The sequence below is a fragment of the Jaculus jaculus genome, chromosome 12 (genome assembly GCF_020740685.1).
Source record: "Jaculus jaculus isolate mJacJac1 chromosome 12, mJacJac1.mat.Y.cur, whole genome shotgun sequence".
In the NCBI taxonomy this organism is placed as follows: Eukaryota; Metazoa; Chordata; class Mammalia; order Rodentia; family Dipodidae; genus Jaculus; species Jaculus jaculus.
In genome coordinates, this window is record NC_059113.1 from 11,970,768 (window position 1) to 11,993,948 (window position 23,181).

General features: G+C 53.9%; 2 protein-coding genes across 2 annotated transcripts; both read right to left on the minus strand.

The window, feature by feature from the left end:
- Positions 1-3,694: 3,694 nt before the first annotated feature.
- On the minus strand, positions 3,695-7,138 carry Reep4 (receptor accessory protein 4). The gene is made up of 8 exons (XM_004669679.2): positions 6,811-7,138; positions 5,985-6,057; positions 5,676-5,752; positions 5,460-5,580; positions 4,901-5,014; positions 4,533-4,668; positions 4,246-4,400; positions 3,695-4,151 (listed from the first exon to the last, which is right to left on the minus strand). The coding sequence occupies exons 1-8, from the start codon at positions 6,840-6,842 to the stop codon at positions 4,086-4,088; spliced, it is 774 nt and encodes a 257-aa protein (XP_004669736.2). The 5' UTR covers positions 6,843-7,138; the 3' UTR covers positions 3,695-4,085.
- A 5,288-nt stretch (positions 7,139-12,426) lies between these two features.
- Positions 12,427-23,133, minus strand: Lgi3 (leucine rich repeat LGI family member 3). The gene is made up of 8 exons (XM_004669678.2): positions 22,923-23,133; positions 22,044-22,115; positions 20,873-20,944; positions 20,465-20,536; positions 20,291-20,362; positions 19,136-19,305; positions 18,830-18,994; positions 12,427-14,409 (listed from the first exon to the last, which is right to left on the minus strand). Exons 1-8 carry the CDS (start codon positions 23,126-23,128, stop codon positions 13,592-13,594), a joined length of 1,647 nt encoding a protein of 548 aa, XP_004669735.1. The 5' UTR covers positions 23,129-23,133; the 3' UTR covers positions 12,427-13,591.
- Between the last annotated feature and the right edge of the window lie 48 nt (positions 23,134-23,181).

The window sequence follows — 23,181 nt, forward strand, 5'->3', positions numbered from 1 at the left end:
TGGCAGATGCTGCCCTCCTCTCTCGCCCACCCACCCACATCCTTGACCTAATTCCTCTTCTGGAACCCTTCTTCCCTCACTGCCCACCCCCCCTCCCCCACCATCTAGCCTCTATTTTGCCCCAGACTGAGCTTGGAACTTGTGCGCCTAGCAATACCAGCTGTAGCCCCAGGGTCCCCCAGCAGTGGGCACCAGCCTCCAACTAACTCTGAGAGTCAAGCCCCTCCCCAGCTAGTGAACCACTTTCCCTGATGCTGGATGGGAAATGGAGGGAAAGAGGCCTAAGTACTGCCTGCCTCCCTCCAGTGGGGGGAAATGACCGCCAGGGCCCCCACTCAGCCTGCGCCAGGGCTGCGCAGGATCTGAAGGCTTAGCGTTCTTCTGAGAGTGGCAGCTGAAAATACAGCTCCTGTGTGTTGTGACATGGAAGCCAGAGGTGGGAAGGGGACCAGAGCAGCAAAAGGCCATAGCGCAGCGATGGAGCTGCCTGGAAGGGCTGTGAAGTGGCAGGAGATGGGGTGGAGGCTGAGGAGCGGAGCCAGGACGAGGACCCACCGAAGCTGTCAGTGGTTGGCCTTGATGGTTTCAAGCCTTCCCAACCTTGACCCTGCATGGGAAGGCTAGACACGATGGTATCAAGTCAAAGGTTGGTGGCCCTGGGAGGGCAGGATCGTAGCCTGGCCCTCCTTTAGAGGTCCTTTAGATGGACCAGAGACCCCCATCCAGAGGCCAACAGCGCGGGACAGAAAGTGTGTCTGGGTGGTTATTGGAGTGGTGGAGGTGCTTTGAGGAAAGCCTCGGTGATACCCAATGTCTCAAGGCTCAGGATCGTATGCGTGCTTGGACAGAAATGCCCTAGAACTTGGATTTCTCCTTCCTCCTTCCCTGTGGCCCTCGGATGTCTTAAGAGCCATAATTCACCAAGCCATGCTGTAGGGACACTGGTGGTTTTAAGGCTGTGAGGTAAGCCTGAGGTTACAGAGGACACAAACACTAAAGCGCAGGGCCGTCTCCTGGGGCTGGGGGCGATTCAGGGACATGGACAGATTTGCTAACAAATGACGATGTGACTTCTAATCCTACCCTGGCAAGTGAGAGGAGCTTCACGGAGGAGGTGATGTGTGAATTTAGAAGTCAGACAATAAGCCCCATACAAATAGTTCACAGGGGCCTGGACAGGTGGCTCAGCAGGTAAGGAAATTGCCTGCAAAGCCTAAGGGCCCAGGTTCAATTCCCCAGTACCCACATCAGGCCAGACGCACAAAGTGGCATATGCATCTGGAGTTTGTTTGTAGTGGCTGGAGGCCCTAGTGTGCCCATTCTCTCTCTTTCTCTCTCTCCTTACAAATAAGCAAATAAATATTTCACAGGGCTGTGGAGATGGTTGGTGGTTAAAAGTATTTGCTTACAAAGCCTGATGGCCCCAGTTCAGTTTCCTAGCCGGATGCAAAGTGTGTGTGCACCTGGAGCAGTGGCAGGGATACCCTGGTGTGCCCATGCATATGCACAGAAAGACACACGCACACAAACTTGAAAATAAGTTTAAAAATTAAGAATTTCACTTTGGGCGGCTGGGGAGATGGCTTAGATGGTAAGGCATTTGCCTTAAAAGCCAAAGGACCCAGGATCCACATAAGCCAGATGCACAAGGGGACCCATGTGTCTGGAGTTTGTTTGCAGTGACTGGAGGCCCTGACGCACCCATTCTCTATCAGCTTCTTTCTCTCTTCTTTTCTCTCTCAAATAAATAAATAAAAATAAAAGTATTGGGAAAAAGAATTTCACTTCAGGGATGGGGTGACAGCTCTTCTTGCATAACCTGCATGCGCATGCACACACACACACACACACACACACACACAGAAATAAATTTTTCACTTTGGTCCAACCACTTGTAAGTCTATTGGGATCAAAAACATGATGTACTCAAGATGAAAAGTCAGTGCATTAAGATAGATGGCAAGGGCGTGGTGGCACATGCCTTTAATCCCAGCACTTGGAGGCAGAGGTAGGAGGATCGCTGAGAGTTCGAGGCCACCCTGAGACTCTATAGTTAATTCCAGGTCAGCCTGGACCAGAGTGAGACGCTACCTCGAAAAACAAAACAAACAAACAAACAAAAAGATAGACGGCAAGAACTCCAGAGGAACAAGGCCTGCAGAGGGCTTCCTGGGAGAGTGGGGATCAAAGCACAAACCGGAAGAGGACAAAGTGAACATGAGAGGAGGGACAGCATTCACACAGGGGCCATGGCTGCATAGGGTCCCTGGCCAAGGGTCAGTAGATACCGCAGACCTTCACCACCTCTGCTGGGGGCCACAAGCGACCTTGTCCACTATCTGGCAGCTCAAGTGTGGGGGTGGTGTTTTCATCTGTCAAATGGGCACAACCCTAAGCTGACAGACCATTTGGGAGGATTCAAGGAAGCCATCTCTGTGAAATGCCCTGCACAAGGTCAGGCAGGCAGGCAGCAAGTGTCCCATACACGCGAAGGTCCTTCTCTCTGCCTCCCGGGCAAGAACCAGCTCATTCACTGCATAGTGATTAAGTGCATCGACTCCGGAGCCAGACTGCCTGCCCCAAAGCCCAATGCTGCCATTTAACTAGGTGTATGACCTTGGGCAAGTCATTCGTCCTCTATGGGGAGATGGGGTTATAATTAAAGTACCTGCTTTTTTAACCTCTGCCCCCCTATAGCATCTAGCAATGCACTTGGTACTTTATGGCTGCTAAATGTGGACATTTTGAGTGAACTGAGGAGGTGGTAAGGCAGCACTGCCATACAGAACGCCATCTAGGAAGCCGCTGAGCCCCGACATGTGAGGAGCTAAATCAGCCCTGAAGATTAAGGGCCTTTCCCCAATAAAACCCAGATAATCCCCACACCAAGAGTTAATCCTCACTCTCTCAGGTCACTCTAATTTAGCAGCCCTTCCTCCAACAAATGCTCTTGCCTACCTCTTTGCTTACTTAAGTGGGAAGAACAGACGTGGGGGGGGGGGATGAGAGGATCAGCCCTGGGCAGTGTGACAGGAGCATCTAGGGGCACGAGAGGACCAGCCACGGGAGATGACAGATGGGAGCCTGGGCCTGCGGATGATGCGGGCCGTGGATCTGCGACGCGACCAGTAGCAGGGAAGGGCCATCATCAGCCCTGCTCGAGTTCTTCATCGCCCCTGTGGTCAGTTCCGCTGGCAGCCAGGCCCCAGCAGGGCGAGGCCCTGGCCAGTCTCCGAGCCCCGCCTGCCTTGACCTGGAAGGTGGGGGCAGACTTGCTCCCGGCAGCTGCTGCCCTCTGCCGGCTACTCATCAGAGTGCAAGCTTGCCCTGGTCGTAGTACCTCAGTTTGCAGAATAGTGTCCTCTGCCTGAGGACAGCCCCAGGCTCACAGAGGTCATAGCCCACCTCCCTTGACGGCGTGCACAGCTTTCAAATCTCCAACTCGGAGCCCTATCCCTCCATCCCTGTGCTCCTTGCTATAAGGATCCGTGCTGGCTCCCGACTCGAGTACCCCTGAGGACTGGCCTGACTCTAGATCATGACCTCAGAACTGCCCAAGAGCCCAAACCATGAGAGCCTTTGCTGCTGCTCGGCCAGGGGCCATCTCCTCCCCAGCCCAGAGTTCCTCTGGCCCTTTCTCCACAGCCTCAGCTGTGTGATGTGAGGAGTGCAGAGGGAGACAAGTCAAGAAGAATATCTTTCCACATTTATTTATCAAAAACGTTCATAAGCCTGACTTCATCCACCAACACAAGACACACAGCCAGAACGCACGCATCAGGCCTTGGAAAAGGCGGTCAAGTACTCTGGAGGACAGGAAGGAATGAGCGCAGCTGGGTAGACTTTTGGTTTCACCTGCAGGGCCCCAGGGGGCTCTGGTCCCAGTCCGAAGGCAGAAGAGTTGAGGAAGGCAATAAATAGGCCCCTGGGCTTGGCCTCCTTTGTTACAATGTGGGTTCACCCCCACACAAGCCCCATGCCCCCTGGCCTTCAGGCCCTTACAGGGGCCAGAAGGGGCAGACAGAGCCCAGGTAGCCAGAGGGTGCCCTGCAGGCCAGAGGTAAGATGGCTTGAATCTGCAGACCCTAGCTGTCCATGTCTGAGGGCAGGGTCTTTTTCCGAGTCCGAACCTTCAGGGAGCGTGAGGTCCCCTGGGGGAGAAAAAGCAGACATACCATGAACAGCGTGGATGTGGCAAGCCAGCTGCCCCCTCCCCCCGGCAAGTCACCCTTACCACACACTAACCTCTCGAACGAGGAGCTTTCTCTTAACCACTCTCAGGCTCTGGCTGCGGCCCAGGGGCTTATCCCGGGCTCGGGCAGGTGGGGGAGCTGCTACCTCGTTGTCTGACCAACACCCGTCCTCAGTGTCACTGTCCTGCAGGCCACCTGCCTGGTACCCTGTGGAGCACAGGCAGGGGGGTGGGGAACGACAAAATTTTAGGCATTTACATAAGCCTATGGGCACTTCAGGCCTTCCGCCAGGCCCAGAGACCGGCCCTCCCAGGATTGCTCTGTTCCTCAGCTACTCACCAATAGGCGGCCTCCTTCGGGGTATCTGGTCCTCCAGGTAGAGAGGGTCCTGATAGGTGGGGGCAGGGGTGTCAGGGATGGACCGTAGGTCCTGCATGGAGAAGCTGCGCAGCCTGCCAGCCAGGGCACCCTGACTCTGTAAAGTAACGGAGGGAAAGCATTGTATAACCTGGGGGAGAGGGGCTTTGGGGAAGAAGAAAAGGGCTTTTGCAGGAAGTCCAGAGCTGGCCTGTAGCTAGTCACTGGGGCCCCCGGACTTAGACCTAAAACCAACCCAGTAGTGATCTCTTGCCAAGCACCCCAATCCTAACCACTAGTCCTCAGCTCCTTGGTCCAAAGGTACTGGGTGGGAGTAGGGCCCAGAGCACCTTGGTGGCAGCCTGCACAGCAGCCGAGGCGGCAATGTTGAGGCTCCGCTTCCCCAAGCTGAGCACAGTCTCGTAGCTGCGTTCCTTGGCCTGCACGATGCATGCGTCGATCTCCTGCAGACCCAGTGGTAAAGAGCTCAGGCTCCCAGCCAGAGCCTCTCCTCTACAGACGCTAAGAAGTGCTGGTCATCATACCTCCTGGACCACTCCCACTCAGTGCCCAGGAGCCACAGATAAAAGCCCACGACATGTGGATACTCCAGGCTCTCTATCCACTTCTTAGTGAGTAGCCACCTTCTACTTTTTCTATGCCCACACCAGATTGCAGGCAGCACTTCATACCCTTGAGGGTGATTCGTATTTAACCTGCACCCTGTCTGATCATTGAGGCAGGTGAGGAAGGCCAGCCCCTATAATATATATAATATTTATATTATATTAATTATATTATATCTCACAGATAAACAGCAGCAATACTGAGACTTGCTGCCCCTGGGATCCAAGGCTTTCTCCCTCACACGCCCTTCTCAGTCTCCCTTTCCACCTCCCTCTGAGGTACCTTCTCATGGCGGGACAAGGATGGGTGAACAAACTTCCGGTAGAGCAGGCTGGCTCCCTTGGTGTATGGCGAGAGCAGCCACAGCACAAAGGCCATCTTGATCTCATAGTAGAAAGGGAACCTGTGGAAGCACAGGGGGCAAGGTGAACCAGGTGCCCGGCCACTGGGGGGGGGGTAATCTCCCTACTCCTTGGCCTGCTGACCCTTATGACACACCAGGAGATGAAGACGTCGGTGAATGTCTCTGCAGCCATGAAGATTGCAAAGACGATCCAGTACATCATCCACCGGACCTGTAGGACAGAGTGCACAGAGGTCAACTTGTGAGCATGTGATGCCAATGCCCGCCCCAGCTGGCCCTGCCCAGAGATTCCTGAGAGCCAGTCCCACTGCATTGCTGAATTCCCCCATGCCTGGCTAGACAGGAGTCCCTGACAAACTGCCTCTCATTCCAAGGCCTTCCCCAGCACTCTTCACCCACAGGATCCTCCATGGGCATCCCATGGGTGGCCCACTCCCACTCACATATTCCCGAATGTTCTTGCTCTTCACAGCCTTGTATGAAGCGTAAGCTGGGTACAGCATCCCAAACACCAGCCTGGAAGAGCAACCCCAGGGAGTGTGAGGGGGCATGGCGCTCCACCCTCCCCTTGCCAGATGGCTGCCTCCCCTCAGTGGGGTGCAAAGTGGCAGTGCCTGAGCCCTGTTTTTCCCGCTTGGCTTGCACAACCCGAGGTGCCTGAGTCAATGCCCTGCAGGCCACTTCCCCACCCAGCTGTTTACAAACACCCGAAGCCTGCCCAGGCCTGCACTGGTGGCCCATGGGTACAGGATGGAGATCACCACCAGGCTGTCCCCTCCCACAACACATAATCAGGCCCAGGGCCAGACCTGGCTTACACAGGGCCATCTAAGCCAGGTGCTGGAGTAGCCAAAGGTGAGGGGTAGTAAGGAGGAGGCTGAGACCAGGGCGGTGAGTCATGTGACTGTTCCGATGGGAAGCAAGCACCTGGCTCCTCCGCCCATAATGCACCAACCACCTTCGGTTGCGTGGGCTGTGGGTGATGGAGACTCTTAGCCCCGCACTGTCTGCAGGGCACGTGCATGTGGAAAGGGTCGCCATCAGTCCAAAAGGCTGGGGAGAGGGAACAAGCACGCGCTGCCCGGCTCCCACCTTCGAACCTCCTGGACCGTTAACCATTGCAGTGAGCGTTTGGGGAGGGGGGAGGGGTAAGGTCACTCTCAGAAAACTCCCTTCCCCACCAAACCACCTTCCCAGCTTCCACCCTAAAGGCAGACTGGTGCACCTAGGGGGAGCGGGTGGAGAGGGTCTCAGAGTGGCCATACTCACACCACCAGGCGACAGATCATCCAGGACACCATCGTGACAACCTTGGTGACGACGGGCGAACCCCCAAGAAGGAGACCAAGGGTTACGTTCACGCAGGGGCTGGGGCGGGGAACCGATCACCTGCCCGAGGGGCGGCCCGCCTGTCCTTTGGCACTGGCGGAACTCGTGGCCCCCTGACTCCCGCCCCGCAGAGCGGGGGAGCCTGGAGAGCCGGGGACCAGTGGACGGAGGTGAGATGGCCTCTAAGGAAGGGAGCGTCTCCGGAGCCGCGCGGGCGGGCGGGCGCCGAGCAGGGGCGGCTCAGACCCGCACTTCCTGCCGCGGGGAACCCGGCGTCCCACCACTCACGCGGCGCTGCGGCTCGTCCCGGGTCGCGGTGGCAGCTCACGGCCGTCGCTCTGCGGGGTCGCCAGGGTCCCAGGGTGCACAGCCACCAGCACCAGCCTCCGGGGCGGAGTTTGTAACTCACTTGAAAGTTGCACGGAACCCAGCTCTGCCCAACCCCGGAGCTTAGGCGACTGGCGCAGGCGCAGTGCGGGCTCCGGAGGGGCGGGGCGAGGTCACGGAGGCAAAGGACCCGCCCTTTAAAGGGGCGATGTTCAACCGAGTCGGAGGTGGGACCACAGGTTGACCAATTTTCCGGGGCAGAAGGATTAAGGGGCGGGGGTGGGTGGGGGTGTAGGGTGTGGGAAGCGGCAAGAGAAGAGGGTGAGGGACCAGGGAAATCTGGACTCCTAGCCGGGTGTGGTGGAGCACGCCTGTCATCCCAGTATTCTCGAGGTTGAGGCAAGGGACCTGGAGTGAATTCAAGGCCAACCAGGGCTACAAGACAAGATTCTACCTCAAGAAATAATAATAATAAAAGGAGAAGAAAAGAAGGAGGGGCGGGTAAAAAGGGAGGGAAGAGAACTCCAGAATTTTCACTGCTGTCCTTTGGAGTCTTTCAACATCCTTTCCTGGCCCCTCATTTTCCCCTTCTGTAAAATGGGATAGCTCATGAAATAAGTCCCACTCTGGCTCGAGCTGGAAGCAGGTTTGGCTACATGGAAACAAGTTCGGGTCTTACACCACTGTCTCAGCAAGCACCTCAAATAAGTCCAGTTGAGCAAGAGAAAAGGAGAGAGGAGTGGAATGTGGGGAGTCTAAGGGAGTCACTCTCCCAACAGTGAGCTTCTCTCTGAGGCACCTTTTTATACACTTGCACAGTCTGACCTTGATATCTTGAGAGATTATGGGCAGACCTCTTGGCTCACCCAAGTCTTCTTCGGCAAAACTTTGCAGTTCCACCTGTATCTGAATCAAGAACACAAATGTCCCTGGGAAGTTCACAGCATCTACACCTACCATCTTGGATGATGCTTTTGTGTGTGTGGTCTTAATTTTTTGTTTGTTTTGTTTTGTTTTTCGAGGTAAGGTCTCACTCTGGTCCAGGCTGACCTGGAATTCATTGTGTAGTCTCAGGGTGGCCTCAAACTCACGGCGATCCTTCTACCTCTGCCTCCCGAGTGCTGGGACAAAAGGCGGGCGCCACCACGCCTGGCTGTGGTCTTAATTTTTGCAGACTCTTTTTACCACTTAGGGAATATGCTCAGTGAAGTAAATAGCCCAACGTCACCCAGTGGTATTTATTGCTGGCCAGTGGATAAGTGTGTGGTGTGGTCAGCCTTCTTAGGAATTTACAGCAGCCAGCTGCAGGTGGCCCTGAGAACTAGAGAAGTTCCTCTGGGGAGAAGGAGTACGCCAGGGAGGAGGGAGGAAGTTGTTCAAATCAGAAGTGTGGGGTCTCATCCCTGGTGACATCTGCTTCCAGTCAGACGTTCCCTCTGGAAGTAGGGAGAATGGTGTGTCCCCCTGTGCTGCAGTTGAGTTGAGGGGGCAAACTAAGCTGCCCCAGGGCTGTGGGGGCGTAGACACAGGCAGTCACTGCTTTTTATTAGCGGTACACTTAACACCCACCACCTATGAGGATAGAATAGGTAATGATGGGAGCCAGGGAAAGGAGGCTTCAGGAATAAATAAACACACAGTGATTATACGGTCTTAATTATTATCATCAATTTTATTGGTATTGCTGGGTGTGGGAGCCAGCAGTGAAACCAACCCACAGGACACCCCCCCCCCGCAGTCCCCCGCCACTGAGCACGCACCCTCCCACGTGCCCACATGTCCTAAGTCTCCCTGGTCCCTCCTGGCCAGCCACCCCTTGAGCTCCAATATCTTTTGGAGCAATAAGAAACTTCAAGGAGCCAGGCATGGTGGCGCACGCCTTTAATCCCAGCACTCAGGAGGCAGAGGTAGGAGGATTGCAGTGAGTTTGAGACCACCCTGAGACTACATAGAGAATTCCAGGTCAGCCTGAGCAAGAGTGAGATCCTACCTCGAAAAACAAACAAACAAAAAAAAAAAAAAAGGAAGAAACTTCAAGGGTACCATCCATCTGGTGGCACAGACTTAAAGGAGGAAGTGGGTGACTGATGGGGCAAGGGAACGGCTCAGGAAGAAAAGAGGACTGTAGGAGGGAAGGGACACCCATCACTGAGGAGGCCTATGCAATCGCAAGTCCTTTTGTATGTCCACTCCACTGGTCGCCTTCTGGGGCCCCCTATCTGGCCCCGTAATCAGAAAGAAGACTTTTTCTGAGCTGGGTGTAGTGGTGCATTCCTATAGCCTGAGCACTTGGGAGGCCGACTGAAGAGGATTGAGAGTTGGAGGCTAGACTGGGCTAGATAGCGAGACCCTGTTTTGGAAGAAAAGGAAAAAAAAAAAAAAGAGAGAGAGAGAGAGAGAGAGAGAAAGAGAGATGGAGAGGGAGCAGCCTCCTTGTGTCCATTTTTGCTGGGAAAGCCTCGCCTGTGTCCACTCTAAGCTCGCCCAGCTGGGACCGTCTCCCACGTGGAGACTGTGCTTGGGAAACACAAAGGACCAGGAATGAGAGGTCTGCCACTCCTCTTGGACGGGTGTGAGGCTGGCAATGGCGTGGTGTCATGCTCCTCAGCTTTGACAGAGCTAGTGGACTCTGGCTCTTGTGACCTTTGGTCCTAATCTATTGACACAGTCACCCAGTTACCATGAGTTGCTAAGCAGCTCCCCAGACTCATGGCTGAGCCTCCAGGCAGGTGACCAGGCAGCAGTGCCACAGAAAGCCGGGCATTCAGGGTTCAAAAGCGAGAATGTCTTCCACCCTTGGAGGAGCTCACCCAGAGGGGCCAGCTGTCAGGGAGATGTTTTATCTTTTGACCGGGCAATAGAATGCCAAGGTGTCTGGGGAACTCAATCCATCTCTCCTGGCAACCTCCCCCAGGCACAAGATGGAAGTCCACGCCCCGCTGAAAAGCAGGCAATCTCGGGGTGGGAGGATGGGGACTGAGGGTGCCTGCTCAATCAAGAGCGCAGGAAGGTGGTTTGAGGAAGTGGAAACCCGGACATGTCACCTGTTGTGAGGTGTGGCCAGGGTGTGTACGGTCACCAGTGGGATGTAGGGTGCAGAGGTTCTGAGGCTGTGGTGGTCTAAAGACCCCTTACTCTCAGAGAGCAGTTATCCCAAAAGATCGCCTACATTCCTCCTTCCCTCTTTCTCCCCCGCTTCTCTTTCAGTATCACATACATTCCTGCAGACCAACACAGCTCATAATTAAGGACCAGGTACACTCTTCAAAGGGACTTACATGCATTAATCTATACTTAATGCACTTAAATCTCATGAGATGATGACCTGAGCCTGCCATGCATTAATTTATCTCAGGATAGATGGTACTGGTGGGTGGGCACCACAGTTTGACCCATTTTATGGATGAAGGCACTGAGATAAAACGTAACTTGGCCGTATGTTCCTCCCTCCCTCTGGAAGTAAGGAAATCACTCTTTCACAAAGCAGGTTTTCTTATCAGAATTGCAGAAGTTGACACTCAGGAAAATCGGCTGACATCAAGCAAAGGAAGTGAGCCCACATCCCCACACACGCGGCCCAGCCTGCAGAGCTCAGTGCTGGCTGCTGACAATTCACACCCTGCTGCGTGCCAGACCCGGTCTCCACCCCCTGTCCCTGCAAGTGTTCCCTAAAGGAGAGATTTCTGTGCAGGGTGACATGCGACACACATGTATGACCCAGGAAAGGGGATCTGGAGATCATTTCAGGACCAGGGAAAGGAAAGAGCCAGGGTCACCCCTCGCTGGTGGATTTATCTTTTCCCCCATTTCTGTCCCTTTCCCTGTCATTGACCACATACGATGGCAAAAGGGCTCCCTTTATTCAAGGCTGTGGGTGGAGAGGGGTGACAAGAAGAGGGCTCCTACAGTTGGACATATACCAATTTTGTCACACAGCATTGTGTGCTCTTCTCAAGACCTCCACTCTCTCTGGTGACCCTGGGCATTACTTCTGGCCTCGCTTCTTCCCGCCTGTTCCCCACCTTCTGCCTTGTGTTGTGGGCTTTCACTGTGTTCTCAGGAATGATGGGGTGTGGGGGGGGGTAGGGGAACACAGCCCTGACTGCTACATCTGACAGCACCAGGTCCAGACAGGAAGCCACGGACTTGTTACCAGAACAGCCGGGGTGGTAGGATGGAAAGATGTTTCAGGAAGGTCAGACCAGAAGGATCTGAGGAGTGCTTGGCAGGATGGACTTGAGTCAATAGTAATGAAAGCAAATGTGGACACAAGTTGCAGCATGGGAAAGGGAAGACAACAAAACAAGCTTGGGTGGGGCTGGAGAGATGCCTTAGCAGTTAAGGCACCTGCCTGTGAAGTCTAAGGACACAGGTTTGATTCCCCAGTACCCACGTAAGCCAGATGCACAAGGTGGTGCATAGGTCTGGAGTTTGTTTGCGGCGGCTATTACAGTGGCGTGCCCATTCTTTCTCTCTCCCTCCTCCCCTCTCTGAAATAATAAATAAATAAATATTAAAAAAAAAAAGCAAATCCAAGCTCATCTGGAAACTCTTGTGGATAAGAAATGGAGAGGAGACGCAAACTGAAAAGGCCCGGCGTGGTGGCAATCTCCTTTAATCCCAGTTCTCGGGAGGCAGAGGAAGGAGGATCACTGAGAGTTTGAGGCCACCCTGAGACTTCATAGTGAATTCCAGGTCAGCCTGAGCTAGAGAGAAACCCTACCTCGAAAAAACAAACAACAAAACAAACAAACTGAAAAGAAGGGAACTAAAACGCCACTTAGGATTCCAAGTTGCCTCACCTAAGCGGAGGGTGGCGGCAATGAGGGACATTTGCCCAGTTGAGGATCTGTGGGGCGGGGGAAGGGTGGCAAGAGAAGACAGCTCCCGACTGTCTTGGTCATGCTCATGCTGCTTAAAGTCACCCTGACAAAGGGACAGACCCAAGTGTCTGGGCCCCAAGCCCGTAATCTCCAGGAAGGAACATTGGGCTGTGAGTCAGCCCCAGCTGGAGAAGACTCATCACACAGCTCAACACCTGAGTGGCATTGCCATGAACTCCTGACCCCAGTGCCAGCCGACTTCGTGGGTGCCCACTGCTCTGAGGGAAGGAAGCCAAAAGAAAGAGGGTCTAGAAGTTGGTGTGGCTCCTGCGTGCATCAGGGGCAGGTGGAACCCCCCCCCGCCCCCCGCTTTGCATTAATGAAACACCCTGAGGACACTGAGAGCTGGCAAGGGGGGGGGGTGGAACTTTTTATTTGAAGCAGGTGAATCATAGCGTTGCCCCCAAGTGTCGCTGGGCGCCCTGGACATTCCCTGCCACCATCAGCCTCTAAGAGCTGCTGTTCCCGGCGGACAGCAGAGGGCAGCAGAAGTCTGGTTTCCCAGAGGCCCCGCAGGCAGGCCCCTCGTCTGCCAAGCTCGGCCTCCACTGAGAGGCGTTGAGGGTGCCTCTGTGGAGTGCAGAGGTGCCAGCGCTCCCAAGATGCGCCAAACCAAACTCTATTCCTGGCGCCCACATCGGTGGCTCGGGCCCACATCTCAAAGAAAGGGCTGGCCAGAGCCTGACAAAGCAATAGCTACCTATGGAAAGCTTTTCATAGGAGCGGTCTCTTGCTGGGACTCAGAGTCACCAAAGAAAACTCCAGTGGGAGGAGCCACTGCCAAGAGCCGCTTGCCCTTGCCTCTGCTGCCCTTATTGCTTGGGGTGAAGGTGTTCTGTCCCTGGAAGGCCACACGAGGCTCACCAACACCCCAGTAATTATTAGCCACTCGGGGTGAACAGAGGAGATGGGCTGTGGGCCCCTCCAACAAGAGCAGCAAGGCAATAGTGAGAGACGGGAGGGAGCCCATCTGCGCAGCGGCTAGTCTGCACGTGCGCGCGCTCCTGGCCACGTGCGTATGGAGAAATGGGAGTGTGGCTAGGTGTGCGCGAGTGTGTAATTGAGTGTGTCCGCCGGCATCCACATGTGCATGCAGAAGGGGGCCACCTGGGGAGAGGGTTGTGGGTGCAACTGTGGAGGCTAGACAGGCCCACGAACACCGGAAGCACCTGTATGGAAGGCCAGAGGGCAGAAGATTAAGCGCCCCACCCTGCAGCCCACCCGCCACTCACGTGCACTGCTAAGGGGGAATAAAGGTGGTACGTACAGGAGAGCCTGGGCTCTGGGCACCTGGTGCATATTACAGGTGCGAATTATACTTACGTTCCCTGGGCAGATCCCCAATGTGAGCCCCAGTTCATCAGTGTGGCCGTCTGTGTGTGTTTGTGTGTGTAAGAGCACAGGTGCAGGTTAGCCACATGTGACCTCACTTGAGGACACATGCTGCTCACAACCGGACCCCTCTCCAGCCTCCAGCGCCACCCCGAGGAACCCAGAGGCCATGGTGCCCTCTAGGCACTGAGATCCACCACGACATGTCGGTACACCAGCGTTTGTCCCTTGAAGCTGGGGGCCAGGAGCAGCTGGGCGTCCCCCGCGGGCATGTAGCAGAAGGCCCGAGGGGCCTGCACAGCCAGCTCCTGGAACCGGACAAACTTCTGTCTCCCCTCGTCCCACTGGTAGATCTGGGTGAACGAGAAGTCACTGCCCAACGCCAGGTAGCGGTGCCCACCCACCAGAAAGGGCTGCAGGGCCAGTGAACCCCGGGAGGGCAGGGCCTGCACCTCTGAAAAGCGAGTGCCCTCCCACAGCAGGATCTTGGAGTCACCGATATAGCGACTGAGGCACAGGTAGCTGTCGCGGCCGGCTCGGAAGTGTTTCACAGCCTGGGCATCAGGTACCTGGGTCACCTCTCCCTGAACCACAAACTGTTTCTGGGCACGACTCCACTGGTAGATGACAGGCGCCTGTGAACTACTAGACACGATCAGGCGTGGCTTGCCCTCGCCATCCACAAACTCAAGGTCCGTGTCACGGTGCCAAGCGTGGAGGGCCTGGTGAGAATAGAAGCCATTCTGATGCCAACGGTAGAGGCTGGTGGCACCTGCCTTGGAGCTGTCAGCCACAGCAAAGTACCAGTCCCCGTCGATGCGGAAGGCCTCCAGGTCATTGGGCTTGCGCACACGCTGCGGGTCGATGTCCTGTAGTTTGGTGAACCGTGTGGTGTTGGGGTCCCAGTGGTAAATGTAAGAGCCACCAAACAGCTGGGCCACGACCACATAGAGATGGCTGTCCACCACCATGGGCTTGCAGTGCACGGCCGAAGGTGCTGTCGAGACACAGGCAGACAGGTTCACGCGGTGTCAGGTAGCTCCAACCCCAACTGACCCGTGGGAGCAGATCAGCCCCCACCCCTCCCAAACAAGCCAGAGGCCAGAATACAGACTCGGCTATAGTGAAGTCATCCATTCAGTGCTCAGGGAGCCCTAATTTCTGTTTGTTTGTTTGTTTGTTTTTAGGTAGGGTCTCACTCTAGCCCAGGCTGACCTGGAACTCACTATGTAGTCTCAGGGTGGTCTTGAACTCATGAAGATTCTCCTACCTCTGCCTCCTGAGTGTTGGGATTGAAGGCGTGCGCCACCACGCCCAGCTCTTCTTTTTTTAAAATGTGTGTGATATACATATATATGCATGTTCGTGTGTATGTGGGTGCATATGTATGTGCAGTTGAGCATGCACATGTGTGTGCATGCTTGTGGAAACAAGAAACCTCAAATGTCAGTCTCAAGAAGGCTGTCCTCTTTTTATTTTATTTTTATTGTTTTGATTTTTTGAGGTAGGGTCTTGCTTTCTAGTCTAGGATGAACGGGAATTCACTATGTAGTCTCAGGTTGGCCTTGAACTCACAGCTATTCTACCTCTGCCTCCTAAGTGCTGGGATTAAAGGCGTGCGCCACCACGCCCGGCAGCGCTTCCTACTTTCTAATGGACTCACAGGCAACCCTAATTTTATCCTTGTCCCTGATGGTTCAAATACAAGCTCAGACTGGGCATAAAACAGGTGTGGCTGATTACCTAACCACAACGTCTAGTATTGAATTTTTTCAGTCACTGTGCTAAATATATATCACATACATTAGTCACACCAACAACACCCCTGTTGTTTTTCCCATTTCACATAGAAACTGGAGCCTTTGGGCTGGAGAGAGGGCTTAGTGGTTAAAGGTATTTCCTTGTAATGCCTGACAGCCTAGGTTCAGTTCCCCAATAACCACATAAAACCAGATGAAAAAGTGATGAATGCCTCTGGAACTCATTTGCAGTTGCAAGAGGTCTTGGAGTCCATACTCTCTCCCTCTCTCTCTCTTTCTCTTTTTTACTCTCTCTGCTGGCAAATAAATAAATAACTAAAAAAAATATTTCCAGGCCGGAGAGACGGCTTAGCAGTGAAGGTGCTTGCCTCTGAAGCCTAAGGACTCTCTAGATCCCATGTTAGCCAGATGCACAAAGGTGAGACAAGTGCAAGGCTGCACATTCCCCCTAGGTGGCGCAAGCATCTGGCGATTGCCATGGCTGAGGCCCTGGCATGCCAATTTTCTCTCTCTTTTTCTACCTCTCTCTGTCTCTCTCTAAAATAATAAATAGAAATATTAAAGGAATATTTCTTTCCCTTTAAAAAAAAAAAAAAAAGCAAGAAACTGAAAGCCAGGTGAGTAGCCAGGCAGGCAACGTAGAATGAGAAGGTGCTATCTAGACACACCAGAAAGACACCTTGATATACAGAGACCGGTACTTGAGAATACTTTCTCCCAAGGGTCCCCCTTATAGAAGGGCTTTATGGACACGATGCAGCCAGGCCTGCCCCGGCTCTTCTCAGACGCTAAGCACGCCAGGCCACAGGCGAGCCGGGTTCCTCCAGCGCCGCCTCGCGGTGCCTGCTTGGACTGCTCACTATGGCCCATGTCCCCCAGCCCTGGAAGCTCATGCAAGGCCTCGGGCTCCCTCCAGTCAGTGTCTGACCCCCCTCTGAGCCTTGGCGTGTGTTGAATTCTTCTGAATTGAAATCAGTAAACAACTGTTGCCAGCTTTATCAGAAGCAGCTGGGACCACTCACAAGAGACTCTCCAGATTGGGCCTGCTGACATTCCCCCACAGGAGGAGGGGCGTGGGGAAGGCCGTCAGACCCCACCTGGGGTTCCCGGCGCCCCCTTTGCTAGCTGTATGCAACGATGCACCAGGTCCTGTGGCCTTGGGGGAAGACAGACACAGAGGGTGCAAGAACAGGGGACAGGGAGCTCCATGGGAGCAGCTCCGGGGAGGTCACCATCCATGCTGGAAGGAGACCTCTCGGTGATGTCACGGCTGCTCTACGGTTTACGTGCTCCTGTAGCCCTGTAACCCCTCACCCTGCTCTGCATGGAACCCCAATAAACTCACTGGTTCACTGAAACTGGGTTTTGTACAATTGTGCTTTTGTCTCTTGTCCGTGCCCTATCTGAGGGAAACAGACATATGTTTGTATTTCCCCAGGGAAAAAATTTTCACACAACAGTCTGCTTCCCAGCTCCAGCTCTGCACCCCTAGACTCTCCTTGCCTGCACCAACACTCAGGCACTTCAGCCTCAGCCCGATTCACACTGGGCTCCACACTCACTGCCAACTCAGCTCCACCTCACACGTCTGTCTCCAGGTTATCGACTTCAACATGTCGCTCTAGCCTCCCCTCCCGTCACCCTCCTGGAATCATCCTCCAAACTCCTTTTTATTTTGCCCGCCCCATCCCTGGTCAGCCCACCCAGGTGTCCTCCTTTCCAACTAAGTTTGTGGAAGATCTGTTATTTCTTCCTTTAAATTCCATAAATGTGCTGGGGAGATGCTCAGGGAGTAAAGTAATTACCACTGTAATCCCAGTGCTGGGGAGAAGGAGAGTTCCTGGAGCTCCCTGGTAAGCCAGTTTAGCCCAATGGGTAACCTTCCGGCCAATGAGAGACCTTTTTTCTCAAAAAGAGGTGGACATGGGCTCAGGAGATGGTCCAGCAATTAAAGACACTTGACGCAAAGCCTGCCAGCCCGGGATCAACTTCCTAGTGCCCATGTGGAGCCCGATGCACAGAGTGGCTCGTATATCTGGAATTTGTTTGCAGTGACGAGAGGCCCTGGTATGCTCACTCATTCTCGCTTTCTCTTTCTCTTCTTGCAAATAAATGAATGCATTTAAAAAAAAAAAAAAAGACGCCGACAGTGTCCTTGAAGACACTCAAGGTTATCTACTGGCCTCCACACACACATGTCCACATAAACCTGCATGCACACACAAGCACACATACATGCATTAACTTTTTTTTAGAAAAAAAATTTACAAATAAAAAAAATAATCAGAGTTCAGCAAGAAGACTTTCTCCAGATTATCCAGCTTTTTAGTTTGCCTGTGACTGCCTTTGCTGCAGACTGCAAGTTCTTTAATCAGGCAATTTCAATGTTCTACTGCATCTCATGGGATCAATCCTCCCTTTTAAACCTCTTTCCTTCCCCTCCGCTGCTGCTCCAGTGCGGGTGCCAACATCCATCTGGCAGACAGGCACTTCCACCCACTTGGCCCCACACCTGGCCCTTTTCTCTTCAGAAAGCTTCCTAAAATGCAGGCTGGCAGAGGATCATGGTCATACCTGTAATCCCAATACTTGGAAGGCTGAGGCAGGGGGATCAAGAGTTCAAGGCCTGCCTTGGATACACAGTGAGGCACTTTCTCAAAACAAGTAAATAAACAAAAGGAAGACGTCTACATCAGTTTACGCAGTTTACTCCTGTCAAGGATCCTCACAGATTTCGGCTCTCATATGCCACTTTCTACCTGAACCTTCTGCTACGATCATACAAGCTGCCTATGGTTTGTACACACATGCATTCACGTACTGAGCCATTGCACACCTTGACTTTGTGCCTTTCTGTCTTCCCGAATACCATCCCTTGTCTCTCCTCCCAAGTACGCCTCAGCCTTTGCAACTCAGCAGATCCAAATCAGCTCAACAGCCACTCCTGTCTCCTCTTAATTTTCTCTTACTTCTCCCTCTTCTTCATCCTACAAAAGCTTCCATCAGGAAACCTTCCTTTTCCTCTCTTTTCTTTTTTTCTCTTTCCTTTCCTTCTTTTCTTTTCCTTTCCTTCCCTTTCTCTCTTTCTCTTTCTTTTTAGAGAGAGCAAAAGTGAGAGAGATTAAGAGAGAGAGAATTGACATACCAGGGCCTCAGCCACTGCAATTGAACTCCAGGAGCTTGCGCCACCTAGTGGGCATGTGTGGCCTTGTGCTTGCCTCACCTTTGTGCATCTGGGTTATATGGGATCTGGAGAGTCGAACATGGGTCCTTAGGCTTCACAGGCAAGCACCTTAAACACTAAGCCATCTTGCCAGTCCTCCTTTCTTTCTTTACACAGTTGGGAACAGACCACGGGGCTTGTGCATGATACATCGGTACTTTAACACTGGGCTACTCCCACCCCAGGAAGTCTTCCTCAAGTGCCCAGAACATATGCTCGTATCTTCCTTCTGCTACCTACCTATTGCTCTGTGGTTATTATCTGTACAGACACTTCTTACCCGCCCCCCTAAAAAAATCCAGGGAAGCCCTCATGTGTAGAGACCAAGTTCCATCCATCACTCTTCTTATAGGAATTCAGGGGGGTTGTGCAATGGAGCCTCCTGCCAAATCCCCCCCACCGCGAGACCTGGGGCGGGTTGTGTGCACAGGTACCTGGGATTCTGTCATAGTCTCTAAGCTGCCGTTCCACATAGTCCCACTTCAGGATGGTGCAGGCACTGGCACCAGGCTGGGCCAGAGCCAAATAGAGGTCACTGGAGTAAAGGAAGGGCTCAGCCGACACCGCTGGGAAAGACAGGGTCTGATACAGCACAAAATCTGCAGCGGGGAAAGGTGTGGGCAGGAGATTCAGCTCTGAGGAAGAGGCTACCAGGCCACTGGGTGCTTCATGGGGTCTGGCTGTGGAGGCTGGGTATGAGGGGTCTGGTGGCCTTCACTCCATGCCAGGGCAACTCCTACCTGTGGTGACACAGTCAAATTCCCTCAGGGGCAGGTCTTGCACTTTGTGCTCCTGGAAGCGGGGTGGGCTGGCGCAGTAGATGGGGGCCACGGTGGTGTTGGTGTGTGCCAACCATTCCACCAGCCACTTCACCTTGCAGTCACAGTTGAGCGCGTTGCCTCGCAGGTCCCTGGACCACAAGGGTGGGAAGCAGAAGGAAAAAGACCCTCAGCTGCTCTGGCCACCAGCATTCTGAGCCTTCGGCAACTGCTCAGACCTGTCCACACGAAATTCCGTGCAGAATCAAAAGACCTCCTCCTTCCTCCCCCAGGGTGCCCACAGCCCCACAACACGGGCTTGGCCAGAGGGGCACTGCTTGCTGACCTCCTTCACCGGGTGACTTCTGTTTTTCATTTTGATTTTTTTTTTTTTTGCATTATTGAGGATTGAACCCAGGGCCTTGTATTTGCTAAGCAAGTGGTCTACTACCGAGTTACATCTCCAGTCCTCTTTTTATTTTGAGGCACTTTCACTAAGTTCTCTAGGCAGGCTTTGTACTTGTGATCCTTCTGCCTCAGCTTCTTGAGTAGCTGAGACTACAAGACTGCACCACTAGGCTTTCACAGTGGGCAATTTGCCAAGCTGTATGTGGCATCCCTGTTTCGCCAAGTTGGTCAGAGTTCAGAACTTTCATTTTCTTGTATAACTAGTGGCAAATGACAAATGACTGTGGATATGTTAGAGGACTTTAATGCAAATTCAAATCAGAGTTTTGAGATACACACACAATATTCATGTGCATTTTTTTGGTTTGTTTTTCAAAGTAGGGTCTTGCTATAGCCCAGGCTGACCTGCAATTCACCATATAGTCACAAGCTGGCCTCGGACTCACAACAATCCTCCTACCTCTGCCTCCCAAATGCTTGGATTAAAAGCATGCTCCACCTCACCTAGCTTCAATGGGCATTTTGAGAGGACCCATGGAGGCCGTGAATAGCCCCAATTACGATGGTTGCCATCCATCTAACTCAGCTTCACCTCCAAACACCCTAAACAGGAGGCTTCTCAGCCTCTCAAGACTTTCTGATCACCCCAATGCTGACTCCTATGCCACTCCTTCCAGGGACGGTCCCTCTGTGGCACTGTGGGAAGAAGAGGCAGGACTCCAGTCTTACAAGTCACTCAAGATGTCCAGGGGTCGGAAGATATCTCTGGGCAGTGTCTGCAGGTTATTGTTGGCCAGTGAGCTGCAAGAGAGACCTGAGGGTCACCGAAAGATCGTGGCCAAGGCCAAAGCCAGAGGACATGTGGCCTTTGGTCCAGCGTGGGCATATGCATCAGGTACTTACAGGTGTGTCAAGGACTTGAGTCCTCTGAAGGTAAACTTGGAGAGTGCCCAGATGTCATTGTTTTCAATGAAGCTGGAGAAAAACAGAACTCGTCTAAGCTGCCATTTAGGGTCTCAGCTCCCCACCCACCCCAGGCAGCAGCAATGGCTACCCTGCACCTCAGGCCAGACCCCAGCCCAGGAGCCCAAGCTTCCATAGAATGACTACACCATGTCCTTAGCGACAGGACACTGGCAGGAGCCTGGCAGAAATGACCCTCTGTCTTGTCCTGAAATTAGAGGATTCAAGGGCTCCCCTTTCCCATCCCATTTCCAGCCTTCACTGTTACACATCTCCTCCCAGCCCATGCAGGCCTGCTGGGACCCCCGCCTCCTTCTCCTCTCCCTCTGCCCCTTCCCTTCCACACACAGGTACTGCAGGTGCGACAGTCCTGTGAAGGCGTTGTCTCCAATCAGCGTGAACTTGTTGGAGTTGAGTAACCTGGGGAAACAAAGGTGGAATGAGAGTTCTCAAGAGAACGCCTGCTGTCCCAGCCCACTGAGCTTCCTCAAGATCTGGCTGCCACCCCGTGTCCTACTTGCTACACCTCAGGACCCCCAAAGAAAACCCTTGGATCATCTGGGCAGCAGGTGGGAGCCTGTTTCCATATCAGAGGATCCATGTTTGCTCCTAAAAAACGGTGTGTGCAAAATGGTCTGGATATCCCTGACCTCACAGCGCCTGACACTACCTACACAAGACCATCATAATAGGAGGAGAAGATCATTACATCAAAATAGAAGAAAGCTGGGCGTGGTGGCACACACCTTTAATCCCAGCACTCAGGAGGCAGAGGTAGGAGGATTGGCATGAGTTCAGGGCCACCCTGAGACTACATAGTGAATTCCAGGTCAGCCTGGGCTAGAGTGAGACCCTACCTTGAAAAACCAAATATAAAATAAAATAAATAAACAAATAGATAAATAAGAGAGAGACTGATTGAGAAGGGAAAGGGGATATGATGGAGAGTGGAGTTTCAAAGGGGAAAGTGGAGGGAGGGAGGGAATTACCATGGGATATTGTTTATAATTATGGAAGTTGTCAATAATAAAATCATTTTTTAAAAAATGGGGTGTGTGTATGTGTGTGTGTTAGAGGGGGAAGTGTTCTCCTGCCAAGCTAGCTCCAGGTTCACCTGCATGCCATCTTCTCTCCCTGTTTCCCTACCCTCATCCTGGCCCACTTCAGCCTTTCACAGACAGCTGTCCTGTCAAGACCTAGTCCCTGTCTCTCAGGGGACCCTCCCCCATAAGTGTCCATTCTCTGGCACTGGTCCAAGCAATCACTTGTAACGACACCCAGTTCCTGCAGGTCTTCAGAGGAGCCACGACAGTGGTCCTCAGCCCACATTCTCGGCTTCTGGGTGCAGTCTCCCGGCCGCCTGGCCTCCTGACTCCAGCTTGCTGGGCTCTGTGTGACATATTCTATCGGAGTGTCTTAGTCTCCAGACTGTCTCCACCTCCTCTCACCCCAGCCCAGCATCTGTCCCCTTCCAGGATGCCCACCCCCGCCCCTCCACACCGCCACCTATCAGCCATACAAGAACTGCAGCAGCGGCAGGTGGGAGAAGGCGCCGTCCTGAATCTCGGAGAAGGCGGCATTCACCAGGGTCCTGCGGGAGACACCAGGTCAAGTAATGTGGAGGAGTCTCCACGGCCTGTGCTGGCCATAGAGGTGGACAGGACAGTAGCTTGTGCATTCAGCAGCCCTAGCCTCCCCTTCCCCCGTCTACATCTGTACTTTACCTCTCCGCCCAACCTCCCAAACTCATTGCCCTCCTCCATTCTCCCTCGCTGCCTCCAGGAGTACCAGTGCCCTCAGGATCACCTTCCCTCTCAGCCAAGAACAGGTTCCATTACCCGCACCATTGTCATCGTCCAAACACCCACAGCGTGCTGGTATTGTTGAGGGACGGGCCCTGAGATGAGGGACCTGGCAGCCTCTCTAGCCCCACAGGCAAGTGGAGTTTTTTGGGGGTGCGGGGGGGGGGAACTGAGCCAGTGGCTGCTAGTGAGGCTGGCCTGTCTGGGTGCAGAGCAGCTGGCCCAGCGGCAGGCGTCTGCCCCGTGCCAGGGTGCTCTGAGGGCAACCTCGCTTGTCATCCCTCCCCCTGATACTGTTCCTCCTCCTCCAGTTTTCTGTCCTTGATGTAGCCTCCCAGACAGGGACCCATGAGTCCGATTAGACACCCGCTGTACCCAGCACACAGTAGGTCTGAATCACCATCATAGCTAGTGATGATTCACTCTTGGCCGTGAACTCCGGCGGTTCCCCAGCCATGGCCGCTGTCAGCCCCACAGCCTCTGCAGACCGGAGTCCCCTACCCCAGGATCCCCACCCTCTGGTCCCTCCCAGAGCCCTCTTTTGCCCTTCCCCACCCCCCACCCCGCCCTCCGCCCCAAGGCCAGGTAACACTCACAGGGAGATGACCTCCGAGGGCAGATTCCTGGGCACTGCCTTAGAGTCCACGCAGAAGGCCGTGTCCCTGGTGCAGGAGCAGCTGGGCGGGCAGGGGGGCGTCTTCGGGGGCCTCTTGGCACTGACTTGCAGCATCAGGCAAAACCCCAGCGTGGACAGCGCCAGCAGCCGGCGCCCTGGGCCCTGCCTCGCCCGCAGCCAGGCCATGCCGCCTTACAGGGTCTCCCCCACGCCGCACGCACCCCGCGGCTCGCACGCAG